This window comes from Macaca mulatta, chromosome 4 (assembly GCF_049350105.2).
Source record: "Macaca mulatta isolate MMU2019108-1 chromosome 4, T2T-MMU8v2.0, whole genome shotgun sequence".
Lineage (NCBI taxonomy): Eukaryota > Metazoa > Chordata > Mammalia > Primates > Cercopithecidae > Macaca > Macaca mulatta.
Window position 1 is genome coordinate 139,410,849 of NC_133409.1, and position 16,232 is coordinate 139,427,080.

The 16,232-nt window shown below is 47.1% G+C and overlaps 1 protein-coding gene and 1 pseudogene across 3 annotated transcripts in view; one reads left to right on the plus strand and one right to left on the minus strand.

Annotated features, from left to right (window-relative positions):
- PRPH2 (peripherin 2) overlaps window positions 1-16,232 on the plus strand; it is a 50,320-nt gene that overhangs the window by 17,020 nt on the left and 17,068 nt on the right. Inside the window, exon 1 of one of the 2 annotated variants that reach the window (XM_001088507.5) lies at window positions 12,017-12,719. The exons of the other annotated variant lie outside the window; for it this stretch is intronic. Coding sequence (XP_001088507.1) covers window positions 12,139-12,719 — 581 coding nt within the window. The 5' untranslated portion in view covers window positions 12,017-12,138. Of the gene's footprint in view, window positions 1-12,016; window positions 12,720-16,232 lie in introns of those variants that run through there. 2 annotated transcript variants of the gene reach the window in all.
- LOC114677611 (V-type proton ATPase 16 kDa proteolipid subunit c pseudogene) lies at window positions 6,311-7,969 on the minus strand (annotated as a pseudogene). The gene has a single exon (XR_013416389.1). The product of XR_013416389.1 is annotated as a V-type proton ATPase 16 kDa proteolipid subunit c pseudogene (transcript).

A 16,232-nucleotide genomic window follows, 5' to 3' on the forward strand; every position in this document is an offset into this window, starting at 1 on the left:
TGGCAGGCACCTGTAGTCCCAGCTACTCGGGAGGCTGAGGCAGGAGAATGGTGTGAACCTGGGGGGCGGAGCCTGCAGTGAGCCGAGATCGCGCCACTGCACTCCAGCCCGGGTGACAGAGCGAGACTCCATCTCAAAAAACAAACAAACCAAAAAACAAAACCAAAAATAAAAACAACAACAACAAAAAAACCCCACAAAAAACAGAAAACCCAAAAAGACAGGGTTCAGTGAGCTTCAGGGTAGCTGAACACGTGGAGGTTTCTGGAAAGTACCTCACCCAGGGAGCGCGTGGAAGCTCCACACCCCTTCTCCCTTGCCTTTTTATATGTACCTTTTTATTGTGCCTTTTTATATGTACCCTTTGCAATAGCCTTTTATTTTTTTATTCATTTTTTTATGGGGGCGGAGGGGACAGGGTCTTGCTCCGTCACCCAGGCTGGAGTGCAATGGTGTAATCTCAGCTCAGTGTAACCTCTGTCTCCTGAGTTCAAGTGATTCTCCTGCCTCAGACTCCAGAGTAGCTGGGATTACAGGCACCCACCACTATGACCAGCTTTTCTTTTTCTTTTTTTTTGAGTTGGACTCTTGCTCTGTCACCCAGGCTGAAGTGCAGTGGCATGATCTCGGCTCACTGCAACCTCTGCGTCCCAGCTTCAAGGTATTCTCCTGCCTCAGCCTCCCGCGTAGCTGGGATTACAGGCATGCACCACCATGCCCAGCTAATTTTGTATTTTTAGTAGAGACAGAGTTTCTCTATGTTGGTCAGGCTGGTCTCGAATTCTCGACCTCAGGTGATCTGCCCGGCTCAGCCTCCCAAAGTGCTGGGATTACAGGCGTGAGCCACTGTGCCTGACCTAATTTTTTAATTTTTAATAGAGATGGGGTTTTGCCATGTTGGCCAGGCTGGTCTCAAACTCCTGACCTCAAGAGATCCGCGTCCCTCAGCCTCCCAAAGGGCTGGGATTACAGGTGTGAGCCACTGCGCCCAGATTTCTTCTGTGTTATTTCTTTTTTAATTTTTTTAAATAGAGAAGAGGTCTCAGGCCGGGCACGGTGGCTCACGCCTGTAATCCCAGCACTTTGGGAGGCTGAGGCAGGCGGATCACAAGGTTAGGAGATTGAGACCATCTTGGCTAACACAGTGAAACCCCATCTCTACTAAAAAAACAAAAAATTAGCCAGGCATGGTGGCAGGCCCCTGTAGTCCCAGCTACTCAGGAGGCTGAGGCAGGAGAATGGCATGAACCCGGGAGGCGGAGCTTGCAGTAAGCCGAGATCGCACCACTGCACTCTAGCCTGGGTGACAGAGCAAGACTCCATCTCAAAAAAAAAAACCAAAAACTGTAATTCTCAATCGATGGTGATTTTACCCTGCTGGTGATATTTAGCAACGTCTGGGGACATTTTTGGTCGTCACAATTAGGGAATGGTGGTGGATACTACTGACAAGTAGTGACTAGAATGCACCAGACAGCCTCACATAGCAAAGAATTTTGTGGCCCAAATGAAGAGCCAGTTTATATACAGAGACATGATTATCAGACTGACAGCTGACTTTTTTCTTTCTTTCTTTATTGTTATTATTTTCTTTTATTTTTTGAGATGGATTTTTGCTCTTATTGCCCAGGCAACAAGAGGCTGCAGGTTGCTCACTGCAACCTCTGCCTCCCAGGTTCAAGCCATTCTCCTGCCTCAACCTCCCGAGAAGCTGGCATTACAGATGTGCACCACCATGCCAGCTAAGTTTTGTATTTTTAGTAGAGACAGGGTTTTACCATGTTGGCCAGGCTGGTCTTACACTCCTGACCTCAGGTGATCCACCTCCCTGGGCCTCCCAATGTGCTGGGATTACAGATGTGAGCCACTGCGTACTACCTGACTTCTTAATGATGACAATGGGAACTGGAAAACAATGGAATAGTGGTCTCAGCTAGGTGTGGTGGCTCACACTGTAATCCCAGCACCTTGGGAGGCTGAGGTGTTGGAGCACTTGAGGTCAGGAGTTCAAGACCAGCCTGGACAACACTGTGAAACCCTGTCTCTACTAAAAACACAAAAATTAGCTGAGTATGGTGGCATGCACCTGTAATACCAGCTACTCGGGAGGCTGAGGCAGGAGAATTGCTTGAGCCTGAAAGGCAGAGGTTGTAGTGAGCCTAGATTTCTTTCATTTTTTTTTTTTTTGAGACGGAGTCTCACTCTGTCGCCCAGGCTGGAGTGCAGCAGCATGATCTCGGCTCACTACAACCTCTGCCTCCCAGGTTCAAGTGATTCTCCTGCCTCAGCCTCCCGAGTAGCCGGGATTACAGGTGCCTGCCACCATGCCCAGCTGCCCAGCTAACTTTTGCGTGTTTTTTTTTTTCGAGACGGAGCCTTGCTCTGTTGCCCAGGCTGGAGTGCAGTGGTGCAGTCTTGGCTCACTGCAAGCTCTGCCTCCCGGGTTCATGCCATTCTCCTGCCTCAGCCTCTGGAGTAGCTGGGACTACAGACACCTGCCACCATGCCTGGCTAATTTTTTGTATTTTCAGTAGAGACGGGGTTTCACCGTGTTAGCCAGGATGGTCTTGATCTCTTGATCTTGTGATCCGCCTGCCTCGGGCTCCCAAAGTGCTGGGATTACAGGCGTGAGCCACCACGCCTGGCCAACTTTTGTATTTTAATAGAGACGGGGTTTCACTACTTTGGCCAGGCTGGTCTCGAACTTCTGACCTCCTGATCCACCTGCCTCGGCCTCCCAAAGTGCTGGGATTACAGGTGTGAGCCACCGTGCCCGGCCCATAAAACCATAACAGTTTTTACACTAATACTGAAAACATTCTAAAGGACAAACTTCAGAAAAAGGGAAAATAACCCTCGGGAAGGAGACACACAGGAAAAAATAGTGAGCAGGGACATTGATAAACATGTAGCACGTTTAAACAAATGTTGACTTATAAAAAAAAAATGACATTTATGGTTTGGCACGGAGGCTCACACCTAGAATCTGAGCACATTTGTGAGGTCGAGGCCAGCAGATCACCTGAGGCCAGGAGTTCAAGACCAGCCTAGCCAACATGGGAAAACCCAGCCTCTACTAAAAATATAAAAATTAGCCAGCGTGGTGGTCCATGACTGTAATTCCAGCTACTTGGGAGGCTGAGGCAGGAGAATTGCTTGAATTCTGGAGGTGGAGGTTGCAGTGAGCCAAGATCATGCCACTGCACTGTAGCCTGGGTAACAGAGTGAGACTGTCTCCAAAAAAAAAAAAAAAAAAAGAAACATTCGAACAACACAGTGACACATTTTAAAAAGAGCACTGGCCTTGGGCAATGGCTCATGCCTGTAATCCCAGTGCTTTGGGAGGCCGAAGCAGGCGGATAACCTGAGGTCAGGAGTTTGAGACCAGCCTGACCAAGATAGTGAAACCCCATCTCCAATAAAAATACAAAAATTAGCTGGGCACCATGGCAGGCGCCTGTAATCCCAGCTACTCAGAAGGCTGGGCAGATAATCGCTTGAACCTGGGTGGCAGAGGTTGTAGTGAGCCGAGCATGCCACTGCACTGTAGCCTGGGTGACAGGGTGAGACTATCTCCAAAAAAAAAAAAAAAAAGAGCTTTGCACCCAATTGGTATATGAAACACACTTTTTTTCCCAAACACTTGTGGAATATTGACCACAGGACAATTGGCCACAAACTAGGTCACAGAGCAAGTCTCAGATTTTTTTTTTTCTAGGTTTGGTATTGTACATGTTATGTTCTCTCACTACAGTGCAACTTTTTTATATTTATATTTTTTATTTCTTTATTTTTATTTTGTTTTTATAGAAACAGGGTCTCACTGTGTTGCTCAGGCTGGTCTCAAACTCCTTAGGGTTATACCCTAGAGAAAATTCTGCACAACGGCAGATATCCACAAATGTGGTGGTGGTGGTGGTTGTTGTTGTTTTGAGACGGGGTCTCACTCTGTCATTCAGGCTTGAGTGCAGTGGCTCAATCACTGCTCACAGCAGCCTCAATCTCCCAGGCTTAAGTGATCCTCATACCTCAGTCATGAGTAGCCGGGACCGCAGGTGCATACCACCACGCACAGCTAATTTTTGTATTTTTTGTACAGACATGGTTTCACTATGTTGCCCAGGCTGGTCTTCAACTCCTGGGCTCAAATGATCCTGCCTTGGCCTCCCAAATTGCTACGATTACAGTTGTGAGCCACTGTGTCCAGCCAGAAATGTTGAACGAGCTCTATGCTTTAAAGTAAAACTCTAGAAATCACCTATGTATCTCCTGGCAGAAGAATGTATACTATGTGGTATGTTCTATATATGACAATGAACTATAGCTACATGCAACATGTGTGTCTCTTAAAACATGTTGACTGAAAATAGAGCAGATCCCTGAAGACCATCTACACAGTATCATACAATTGTTGTAAATCTCAAAAACATCAAAAATTTGTTTGTAGGGAAGCACTTAATGATTTTTATGTGAAAAAGAAAAAGCTGTCTGGGTGCAGCGGCTCATGCCTGTAATCCCAACACTTTGGGAGGCTGAGGCGGGCAGGTCACCTGATGTCAGGTGTTTCACCAACATGGTGAAACCCTGTCTCTGCTAAAAAATTAGCTGGGCATGGTGGCGGACACCTGTAGTCCCAGCTACTCGGGAGGTTGAGGCAGGAGAATCGCTTGAACCTGGGAGGTGGAGGTTGTGGTGAGCCAAGATTGCACCATTGCACTCCAGCCTGGGCAACAAGAGCCAAACTCTGTCTCAAAAAAAAAAAAAAAAAAAAAAAAAGAAAAGAAAGAAAACGAAAAAGCTAAGGTGTTCAGATTAATGGTGACCTCTTGAGTGGGAGGGAGAGTGCATTAGTTAGCTGTGGCTGCTATGACAGAATACCATAGACTGAGCAGCTTGAGCACCAGGCATTTATTTTCTCACAGTTCTGGAGGCTGAAGTCCAAGAGGAAGGTGCCAGCAGGGTTGGTTTCTGTCAAGGCCTCTCTCCCTGGCTTGCAGATGGGTCTTCTCATGGTGTCCTCACATGGCCTTTCCTCAGTACTGGCTTGGGGAAAGCTCTGGTCTCTTTCTTTCCTTTTATTTTTATTTTGAGACAGGGTCTCGCTCTGTCACTGAGGCTGGAGTGCAGTGGCAAAGTCTCAGCTAACTGCAACCTCCACCTCCTAGGCTCAAGCGATCCTTCCACCTCAGCTTCCCAAGTACAGGCATTTGCCACCATGCCTGTTTAATTTTTGTACTTTTTGTAGAGATGGGGTTTTGCCATGTTGCCCAGGATGGTCTCAAATGTCTGACCTCAAGTGATCTCCCCGATCTTGGCCTCCCAAAGTGCTGGGATTACAGGCGTAAGTCACTGCACGTGGCCCCTTTTCTCTCTTTTTTTTCTTTTCTTTTCTTTCTCTTTCTCTTTCCTTCCTTCCTCCCTCCCTCCCTCCCTCCACTCCTTCCTTCCTTCCTTCTCTTTCTTTCTTCCTCCCTCCCTTCCGTCATCCCCGCTGCCACCGCCGCCGCCTCCTCCTCCTCCTCCTCCTTCTTCTTCTTCTTCTTCCTCTTCTCTCTCTTTCTTTTTTTGTTTTGAGACAGAGTCTTGCTCTGTTACCCCAGGCTAGAGTGCAGTGGCACGATTTTGGCTCATTGCAACCTCCACCTCCCGGGTTCAAGTGATTCTCCTGTCTCAGCCTCCTCAGTAGCTGGGACTATGGGCGTGAGCCACCATGCCTGGCTAATTTTTTTGTATTTTTAGTAGAGACAGGGTTTCACCATATTGGCCAGGATGGTCTTGAACTCCCGACCTCAAGTGATCTGCCCGCCTCTGCCTCCCAAGGTGCTGGGATTACAGGTGTGAGTCATCATGCCCAGCCTCTCTTTCTTTCTCCCCTCCCTCCCTCCCTCCCTCCCTTCCTTCCTTCCTTCCTTCCTTCCTTCCTTCCTTCCTTCCTTCCTTCCTTCCTTCCTTCCTTCCTTCTTTCCTTCCTTCCTTCCCCTCTCTCTTTCTTTCCAGGTTGTGGTGCAGTGGCCTGATCAGGGCTCACTGCAACCTCCACCTCCCGGATTCAAGCAATTCTTGTGCTTCAGCCTCCCGAGTAGCTGGAGTAGCCTGCTACCACACAGGCTAAGTTTTGTAATTTTTGTAGAGACGAGGTTTCACCATGTTGGCCAGGCTGGTCTCAAACTCCTGACCTCGTGCGATCTGCCCACCTCAGCCTCCCAAAGTGCTGGGATTACAGGAGTGCCGGGCCACCATGCCTGGCCAAGAAAAACGGTATAATGTCGTTATTATAACAGCATTAGTGGTTATTTCTCCCCGCCCCCCGCCCCAAATTCGAGAACTTTATTGGACAGAGCTGTGCGCAGGGCCAAGGGCCTGGCAGCCAGGGTGGCTCCATCCTGGAAGTCTCAGCAACAGCAACCCACAAGGCCACACTCTAGCTAAGGTTATAGATAGCTGGGAGACCAGGGCCTCTCCGCAGACGCGGGAACAGGCCAGATCTTCATAAACAGATATCCAGTAAAGAGAAATGACAACTCTAAGTCACCTGCATACACAGAGCACTCTAGCGGGTGGGGCGCTGGGGGCCTGGAGGGGCGATGAGTGGGCCCAGATGTCCACGGCACGGGGCGGGCAGAGGCAAGGCCGGGGCAACAGACAACGGGCACTAGGACACTGCGAATGTACAAGATCAACTACTGGGGGCCGCGGCCCTGTGCGCGTGCGGCAGGCTCTTCGTTTTGGAATGAGGAGGGGTGGTCTTTACATCTTATTCTGTGGCTGGTGGGCTCGGAGAGGGGCTACTCTGTGGAGTGGATGAGGGCAACGATGAGACCATAGAGGCCGAGTACCTCGGCGAAGATGAGGGTCAGGATCATGCCCATGAATAATCGGGGCTGCTGGGCCGTGGCTCGTACACCGGCGTTCCGCACAATACCGACGGCAAAGCCGGCTGCCAGGCCGCTCGGGCCCACCCTCAGGCCGGCGCTTAGCTGGAGGGAGCTCCTGTAGAGGCTGATGTCGTCATTCAGGGAGCTGGCGATGAGGACTGCCACCACCAGGCCATAGATGGCAATGATGCCAGCCATGACCACTGGGACGATGGACTTCATGATCAGCTCCGGCCGCATGACGGACATGGCCGCGATGCCGGCGCGGCTCTTGACCGTGCCATAGGCAGCGCGCGGGGCGCTGCAGACCATGGCGGCCGAGGCGCCCATGACGGCGAAAAACGAAGCATACTCAGGGCGGTTATTGGACTCAGACATTGTCTGCGGGTGGGGAGGGGGCGAGCTCTGCGGACCCAGACGGAGGCGGGGGCTAGGACTGGTCGGGCGCTAAGGCTAGCAGCGAAGGCTAAGGCCGCGGCGAAGGCGATCAGCATTAATGGTATTTCTAAAGAAGAAAAGTGAACCATCCTTAATTCCGCTAATCTCTTCTATTATCTCTATAATAGATGTCTCGCATCTAGACTCATATCCGTTGGTCCGGAAGCAGGAAGGAGCCCTCCCTTCTCTGACAGATAAATTACTGCTTCCTTTGCAGTCCACTTTTCTCTGCTTGTTCATCGCCATAGCTTGCCTTGATTCGTACTTGAAAGGTTTGGCCAGGGACATTTCTGATGTGTCTGTTCTTTTTCTGTTACTTTTCTGGGTAATTTAACATGCTGGGGATGCGAGCACGTTAAATTTCCATCCATTGAAACCATTCTATTTCTGGCCACCAGGGGGCATCCACAGACTTGCTATTGGGCTCAGCGCCGCCCTCGTATTTACAACCTCAAGGTCATTTCAGGAGAAAGAGGTGCCTGACTAATCGGGTTATCCTTGTAGAGCTATTTTAAAATTTTCGTTTCTGGTTTCTACATTAAATCTTTCTTTCTCTTCTTCCCTCTGATTTTCTCTTGTCTGCACGTGTGCTTCTAAGAGGCTGGCTATGATAGCAGTCACAGTCATCTACATCCTATTTACTGCAGGACAATCGTCTTCCGAATTTTTTTTTCCGTAGAAGGTATTAGTCCTGTGGTTGTCTGAACACCCCCTTTTGGAAAAAGCAAAACAAAACGAAACAACTTCAAATATGGCAGCAATTCTTTTCAATGTCCTTGATGATAAAGAGTTGAAATCCTTTGATAATCCAAAGCTATTAGAAGCCAACATTGGCTGTTAGAAGAGTGATCACTTTGGGTAATATTGTTTTTGACCCAAAATGCTGTGTGACAATAGTATAACAAGAATGTTTCCCCATATGGCTCAGGACCTGGCTTTGGAAGTCACTCCCAATTGGAGTCCAGACTTGGGCTGAGCAATGGAATAAGTGCTTTGTTTTCCAAGGTGACTGTTGGATGGGAAAACTCACGTCTCATTGCTTAGTTCTCACAGCTCCTCTGCCTGTGGAGAATACTCCTCTGATTTACATAGTGATTTGGAGACTTTGAAGAGGAGTGTGTGGGTGGTGAGTCTGGTGTAGGGGAATCAGTGCACATAAGGGAAGAAAAGAGATTCTGGATTAGAGATTTGACCCACTTGCCACCAAGCGCTCATAGGCCTCATATTCTAATCATGAAACCCTTTTTGGTATTAGGTGGACAGGAATTTGATGACAAGATTGGTTTGTTCTCTCTCTTTTTTTTTTTTTTTGAGATGGAGTCTTGCTCTGTCACCCAGGCTGGAGTACAGTGGTGTGATCTCAGCTCACTGCAAACTCTGCCTCCTGGGTTCAAGCAGCTCTCATGCCTCAGCCAGCCTCTGGGAGTATTGTTGGGATTACAGGTGCCTGCCACCGTGCCCAGCTATTTTTTTTTTTTTTGTATTTTTAGTAGAAATGGGGTTTTACCATGTTGGCCAGGCTTGTCTTGAACTCCTGACCTCAAGTGGTCCACTTGCCTTGGCCTCTCAAAGTGCTGGGATTACAGGCATGAGCCACTGCACGTGGCCTTGGTTTGTTCTTAAAAGCCCTTATACTTATGCACAGGCTGTTCTGAGAAGTGAGATTATTGGGTCTTTGGGAATTTTAATGCATTTTAAATTTTAGGGTGGGTGAGGTGGCTCACACCTGTAATCCCAGCAGTTTGGGAGGTTGAGGCAGAAGGATTGCTTGAGCCCAGGAGTTTGAGATCAACCTGGGCAACACAGCAAGACTCCATCTCTAAATTTTTTTTTTTAAATTATAATAGGTATAGCTAACTTGCCCTTCCAAAAGGCTGTGAAACTTTACACTCTAAAGAAAACAAACAACATTATTAAAAAGTGAGCATGCTGGGCATTGTGGCAGGTACCTGTAATCCCAGCTACTCAGGAGGCTGAGGTGGGAGGATTGCTTGAGTATAGTAGTTTGAGACCAGCCTAGACAACATAGATAGACCCTGACTCAAAAAAAATAGAAGCAGGCAAAAGTGCTGAATAGACATTTCACCAAAGAAGATAGGTAGATGGTAAATAAGCACATGACACATGGCAAGATCAATGTCATTAGGGAACTGCAAATTCAAACAAGATACGGTGACACAACTATTACAGTGGCTAAAATCCAAAACACTGGCAATATCAAATACTGGCAAGGACATGGAGTAAAAATTGCTGGTAGGAATGCAAAATTGTACAGCCACTTTGCAAGACTGTTTGGCAGTTTCTTACAAAGTTAAACATAGTCTTACTATATAATCTAGCCATTGTGCTCCTAGATATTTACCCAGATGAGCGGAAAACTTTTCACCAAAAACCTGCACATGGATGTTTATAGCAGTTTTATTCATAATTGTCAAAAATTGGAAGCAACCAGGATATTATTTGATAGGTGAATGGATAAACCGTGGTACATCCATGTGATGAAACATTATTCAGTGATAAGAAGAAATGAGCTATTAAGCCATGAAAAGATACAGAGAATCATTAATCACATATATTGCTAAGGGAAATAAGTCAGTCTGAAAAGGCTACATATTGTATGATTCCAACTGTATGATATTCTAGATAAGGCAAAACTATGGAAACAGTGGTCGCCCAGGCTGAGGAGTGAGGGAAGGAGGAATGAATAGGTGGAACACAGCAGGTTATTAGAGCAGTGAAACTATTCTGTATGATACAGTAATGATGAATATATGACATTATGCATTTGGCAAAAGTGATAAAATTATATGCACAAAGACTGAACCTTAATGTAAACTATAGACTTCAGTTAATAATAGTGCATCAATATTGGTTCATTAATTGTAACAAATGTACCACATTAATGCAAGATATTAATTATAGGAGAAACTGGTTGGGGAGATGGGGAGTAATGGGAACTCCCTGTATTTTCTGTTCAATTGTTTTTGTAAACCTAAAACTACTCTAAAAAATAGTCCATTAATTAATAATAATAATAAATTTATGGATTCACCAAGAGTGTACATTTCTACTTCCACTCTCTGTGTTGATGTATGGTGACAGAATTTTGACATATGTTCAATCTGATGGATCAAGTTAGGTCTTTTTTTTTTGAGACGTCATTTCACTCTTGTCACCCATGCTGGAGTGCAATGGTACAATCTTGGCTCACTGCAACCTCCTTTCCCAGGTTCAAGTGATTCTCCACCCTCAGCCTCACAAGTAACTGGGATTACCGATGCCTATCACCATGCCCAGCCATTTTTTGTATTTTTAGTAGAGACGGGGTTTCACCATGTTGGCCAGGCTGGTCTTGAACCCCTGACCTCAAGTGATCTACTCACCTTGGCCTCCCAAACTGCTGGGATTACAGGTGTGAGCCATCGTGCCCGGCCAATTTTGGTCTTTTACTATTGTTTGGATTTGCGTTTTTCTGCTTATTACTCAAGTTGAGATCTTTTCCAGATTATTGGACTTTTCAAGTTTCCTTATGAATTGTCTCTTCCTGGGTTTTGCCTATTTTTCCAGTTGATTGTTGATCTTTTGATTGTGAATTTTTGTTTATTGTGAATTTGTGGGACTTAAAACATTTTTGCATATTAATTCTTTTTTTTTAGACAGAGTCTCACTGTAGCCCAGGCTGGAGCACAATGGGGTGATGTCAGTTCACTGCAACCTGCACCTCCTGGGTTCAAGCGGTCCACCTGCCTTGGCCTCCTAAAGTACTGGGATTACAGGCATGAGCCACCATGCCTGGCCATTATATATTACTTTTTAATTTTACAAGTTGCAAATGTTTTCTCACAATCTGTCACTTTCTTTCTTTCCTTCCTTCTTCTCTTTCTTTTCTTTTCTTTTCTTTTTTTTTTTTTAATTTGAGACAGGGCCTAACTCTGTCACCCAGGCTGGAGTGCAGTGGCATGATCACGGCTCACTACAGCCTTGACCTCCCCAGGCTCAGGTGATCTTGCCACCTCAGCCTCCAGAGTAGCCGGGAGAACTACAGGTGCGTGCCATCATGCCCAACTAATTTTTTTTTTTTTTTTTTTTTTTTTTTTTTTTTTTTGTGGAGACAGGGTCTTCCTATGTAGCCCAGGCTGGTCTTGAACTCCTGGGCTCAAGCAATCCACCCAACTTGGCCTCCCAAAGTGCTGGGATTATAGGTGTGAGCCACTGTGCTTGGCCCTGTCATTTCTTTTTTCAAAGAGGATAACAATTTATTTGACCTACAGAAAGTTTTAAATGTTGAAGGAGATTGGCCTGGAAATGTGCTTTTGGGGAGCAACATGGTCTGAGCCAGACCTCCAGATACAGCCCATTCTTTTGGCCATTCTTGCCCTTTGCTCCTGATTCTCCAAGCTGTACCCAGAGCTCTCTGGTCCAGCATGTACCTGGAGGCTGCTTTTGACCATGTTTTGAGAGTGGCATGGCTTTATCTAATGGGATGAACCTGGCTAAAGAGATTAGCAAAACGTCTTGTGGATCCCACTTTTAATCTGCAGCATTCAGGCTGCCCCTTCTTGGCTGGGAAGGGCGCTGAAGAAACAACGCCCAGGACCAGGACTAGCCCCTGCTCAAGCTGAGATTCTGAGACCCCTGCCACCACTACTGCATTTGCAGGGATCCCAGGCTAGGAGGGCTCGACATGGGCAGCCCCCAGGGCAGCTCCCTACAGCTTGGGCCATCTGCACTTTTCCCAAGGCCCTAAGTCATCCGCCTCTGGGCTCGTTAAGGTTCGGGGTGGGAGCTGTGCGGCGGGAAGCAACCCGGACTACACTCCGCAAGCATGGCGCTACTGAAAGTCAAGTTTGACCAGAAGAAGCGGGTCAAGTTGGCCCAAGGGCTCTGGCTCATGAACTGGTTCTCTGTGTTGGCTGGTATCATCATCTTCAGCCTAGGACTGTTCCTGAAGATTGAACTCCGAAAGAGGAGCGACGTGATGAATAATTCCGAGAGCCATTTTGTGCCCAACTCATTGATAGGGATGGGGGTGCTATCCTGTGTCTTCAACTCTCTGGCTGGGAAGATCTGCTACGATGCCCTGGACCCGGCCAAGTACGCCAGATGGAAGCCCTGGCTGAAGCCATACCTGGCTATCTGTGTCCTCTTCAACATCGTCCTCTTCCTCGTGGCTCTCTGCTGCTTTCTGCTGCGGGGCTCGCTGGAGAACACCCTGGGCCAAGGGCTCAAGAACGGTATGAAGTACTACCGGGACACAGACACCCCTGGCAGGTGTTTCATGAAGAAGACCATCGACATGCTGCAGATCGAGTTCAAATGCTGCGGCAACAACGGTTTTCGGGACTGGTTTGAGATTCAGTGGATCAGCAATCGCTACCTGGACTTTTCCTCCAAAGAAGTCAAAGAGTGAGTGGCTTCCAGTCCTGGGGTCAGAGCTATTAATATATCGGGGACACTGAGGCTCAGGCCTCTGACCAGTCCCTCTCCCCACACCCAGTGCCTTTTCCTCTCCATTGGGTGCACACCTTATTGCTGCGTATGTGAGGGTGTATCAGGTTGAACCATATGAAACTGCTAATATTCTACCTCTTTGACCCATAAAAAAATGGCAACTTCATATGGTTCAACCTAATGTTGGCTAAGGTGGGAAGAAGGTGTCAATTTATATAAGCTGTTTGGATAGGAGCTCCTTGGGAGGAAGAGCCAGGCAGGAATGTGTGTCCGCTTTATACAGAGGGATGGAGGTCATTCATCGATCACAAATACTGAGGTGCTATTTGGCTATTTGTCTCATTCATTCAAAGTAGCTGGATTCAATCCCAGAAGTTCAAATTTCCTATTTAGGGCCGGGCACGGTGGCTCACACCTGTAATCCCAGCACTTTGGGAGGCTGAGATGGGCTGATCATGAGGTCAGGAGATTGAGACCATCCTGGCTAACACGGTGAAACCCTGTCTCTACTAAAAATACAAAAAAATTAGCTGTGCGTGGTGGCGGGCGCCTATAGTCCCAGCTACTCAGGAGGCTGAGGCAGGAGAATGGTGTGAACCCGGGAGGCGGAGCTTGCAGTGAGCCGAGATCGTGCCACTGCACTCCAGCCTGGGTGACAGAGCGAGAACCTGTTTCAAATAAATAAATAAATAAAAATAATTTTAAAAAGTAAAACAATTTCCTACTTAGTTCCCTTGTTTTCCAACCTTTCAACCCTGAGCATCCATTCCCAAGACGTTTGTCTGGATATGTTGGAAAGAGCAAGGGAAGGGAAAGTCACGAGATCTAGGCTGAAGTTTTGACTCTGTTGTTCAAGGTCTTGTGACCTTGGGCAGGTCACTAGTCACTCTGCGCTGTGGTTTGCCTATCTTTTAAATGAAGGCACTGGAATAGAATAGGTAATTTTGGAAGTCACCTCCTAGCCCTGGCTGGCACCTGGCATGCAGCAGGTACTCATCAAATGCCTGCTGGTGTTTACTTAGTAGGTCATGATAGTGCAACGTGATAAAACATTTCTAAAGTATTCTTGGCATATGTAAAAGTAAAATGCTGCGATGGGCTGTGGGAGGTGCTGGTGAAAGAGGGACTCTCAACTTCTGTGTCGGAGGGAACAGCCTGTGTGCTGGCTCCAGTGGGCTGCTCTTCTCAACACGCCCACCAACCTGGTGCTTGAGTGACTTTTCGGGGAAAGGGCAGCCTGCCTTGAGGCAGCCGCTCTCACTCACCTCTTCTTTCTGTCCGACTCGACCCTACCTGGCTGAGGTTAGGGGTTCAGTTATTCCTAGGGGCGGTTTTTTTTTCTTCTGAGTAAGGCTGGTAAGTCCAAAGGGAACTTGAACTCAGGGCATTGGTAGCAGCAGCAGGACATGTCTGAAGCCCAAAACAACATTAATGACGCCCAAATGGCTAGCTTAGCTGCCCTGCAGATGGAAAGGACGTCACAGTGAAGGTCACTTCTCGGGATTTTATTTTCTTGTGGATGGAGATTACTGCTGCAAATCCCCAGTCAGGAGAGGATTGTAAAGGGCTGTGCCCTTCCCAGGTGACAGGTCTGCAGGGGCAGCACAAGATGCCACGATTTATATAAATCTCCCCAGGAGAGTGTGAAGCCAGGGGCACAAGCAGAATTCCTGGGGAGTGGGAGAGGCCGGTGGTAGAACCAGCCTCTGTGAGCAGATGAGAAGGGGCTTTTCATCTTTTCCTCCATCATTTCCCTTGATTGTCTCCTGCATAGAGTCAGTTCTTGGATAGATGTATTCAAATCTCTCGGTAACTCCAAGTCCCCTTTTGTATCAGAGTGAAGGAATGATCTAGGTCACTCCACTCTCAATGGTCAATGGATTCAAAAATTTCAGGCAAATATTTAGCCGAATCAAAACTCCTTCAATGTCCCATACTAACTTGTTGGTGGGAAATTTTCCAAACTCTATTGACTTGGGAAAAATTCTTCTATTACACGCACAAAAAATGCAGCAGTAATATTAAGAGAAACCAAAATAGGAAAACAAATTCAAGCTAGCTTCTCACCCATAACTTGATTAATGCCTTTAATTTTTCTACATTTCAGTCTAGTATTGTTCACATTTACATAGTCATACAGTGTAATCATAGTATAAAGACAATTTAAGGCCGGGTGTGGTAGCTCACGCCTGTAATCCCAGCACTTTGGGAGGCGGAGGCAGGCGGATCACCTGAGGTCGGGAGTTCGAGACCAGCCTGACCAACATGGAGAAACCCCGTCTCTATTAAAAATACAAAATTAGCCAGGCATAGTGGCTCATGCCTGTAATCCCAGCTACTCAGGAGGCTGAGGCGGGAGAATTGCTTGAACCCAGGAGGCGAAGGTTGCGATGAGCTGAGATCTCGCCATTGTACTCTAGCCTGGGCAACAAGAGGGAAACTCCGTCTCAAAAACAAAACAAAACAAACAAACAAACAAACAAACAAAAAACCACACACACACACAATTTAGTGTTCCATTTTGTAATCTGATAGTGTAACATTTGCATAATGTCCAAAATGATCATGTTTAATGGTTGCATAAGAAGTCCACTGAAGCCGGGTGCAGTGACTCACACCTGTAATCCCAACACTTTAGGAGGCCGAGGTGGGTAGATCACGAGGTCAGGAGTTTGAGACCAGCCTAACCAACATAGTGAAAACCCATCTCTACTAAAAATACAGAAAATTAGCTGGGCGAGGTGGCATATACCTGTAATCTCAGCTACTCAGGAGGCTGAGGCAGGAGAATCACTTGAATCAGGGAGATGGAGGTTGCAGTGAGCCGAGATCACGCAACTGCACTCCAGCCCGAGAGACAGTGTGAGACTCAGTCTCAAAGAAGAAGAAGAAGAAGAAGAAAAAAAAGAAGTCCACTGAATGAATGTACATGCTTAGGCAGGCATTCAAATTTTTATTTACCTCTATTATAAGTAACACTGGAATGGGCATCTTTGAGCCTTTTACTTCTCTCTGTCTCTGTCTTTTATTTCCCTTAGGCTAAATTTCCAGGAAAAAATGGACGTTTGGCTTTAACTTTCCACAAAGTTGGTCTTTTTTTTTTTTTTTTTTTTTGAGACGGAGTCTTGCTCTGTCACCCAGGCTGGAGTGCAGTGGCCGGATCTCAGCTCACTGCAAGCTCCGCCTCCCGGGTTTACACCATTCTCCTGCCTCAGCCTCCCGAGTAGTTGGGACTACAGGCGCCCACCACCTCGCCTGGCTAGTTTTTTGTATTTTTTAGTAGAGATGGGGTTTCACCACAAAGTTGGTCTTAAGACACAATTAGGGCTGGGATCAGTGGCTCATGTCTGTAATCCCAGCTCTTTGAGAGGCCAAGGTGGGAGGATCACTTGAGCTCAGGAGTTCGAGACCAGCCTGGGCAATATGATGAAACCTTGACTCTAAAAAAACAAAACAAAACAAAACAAA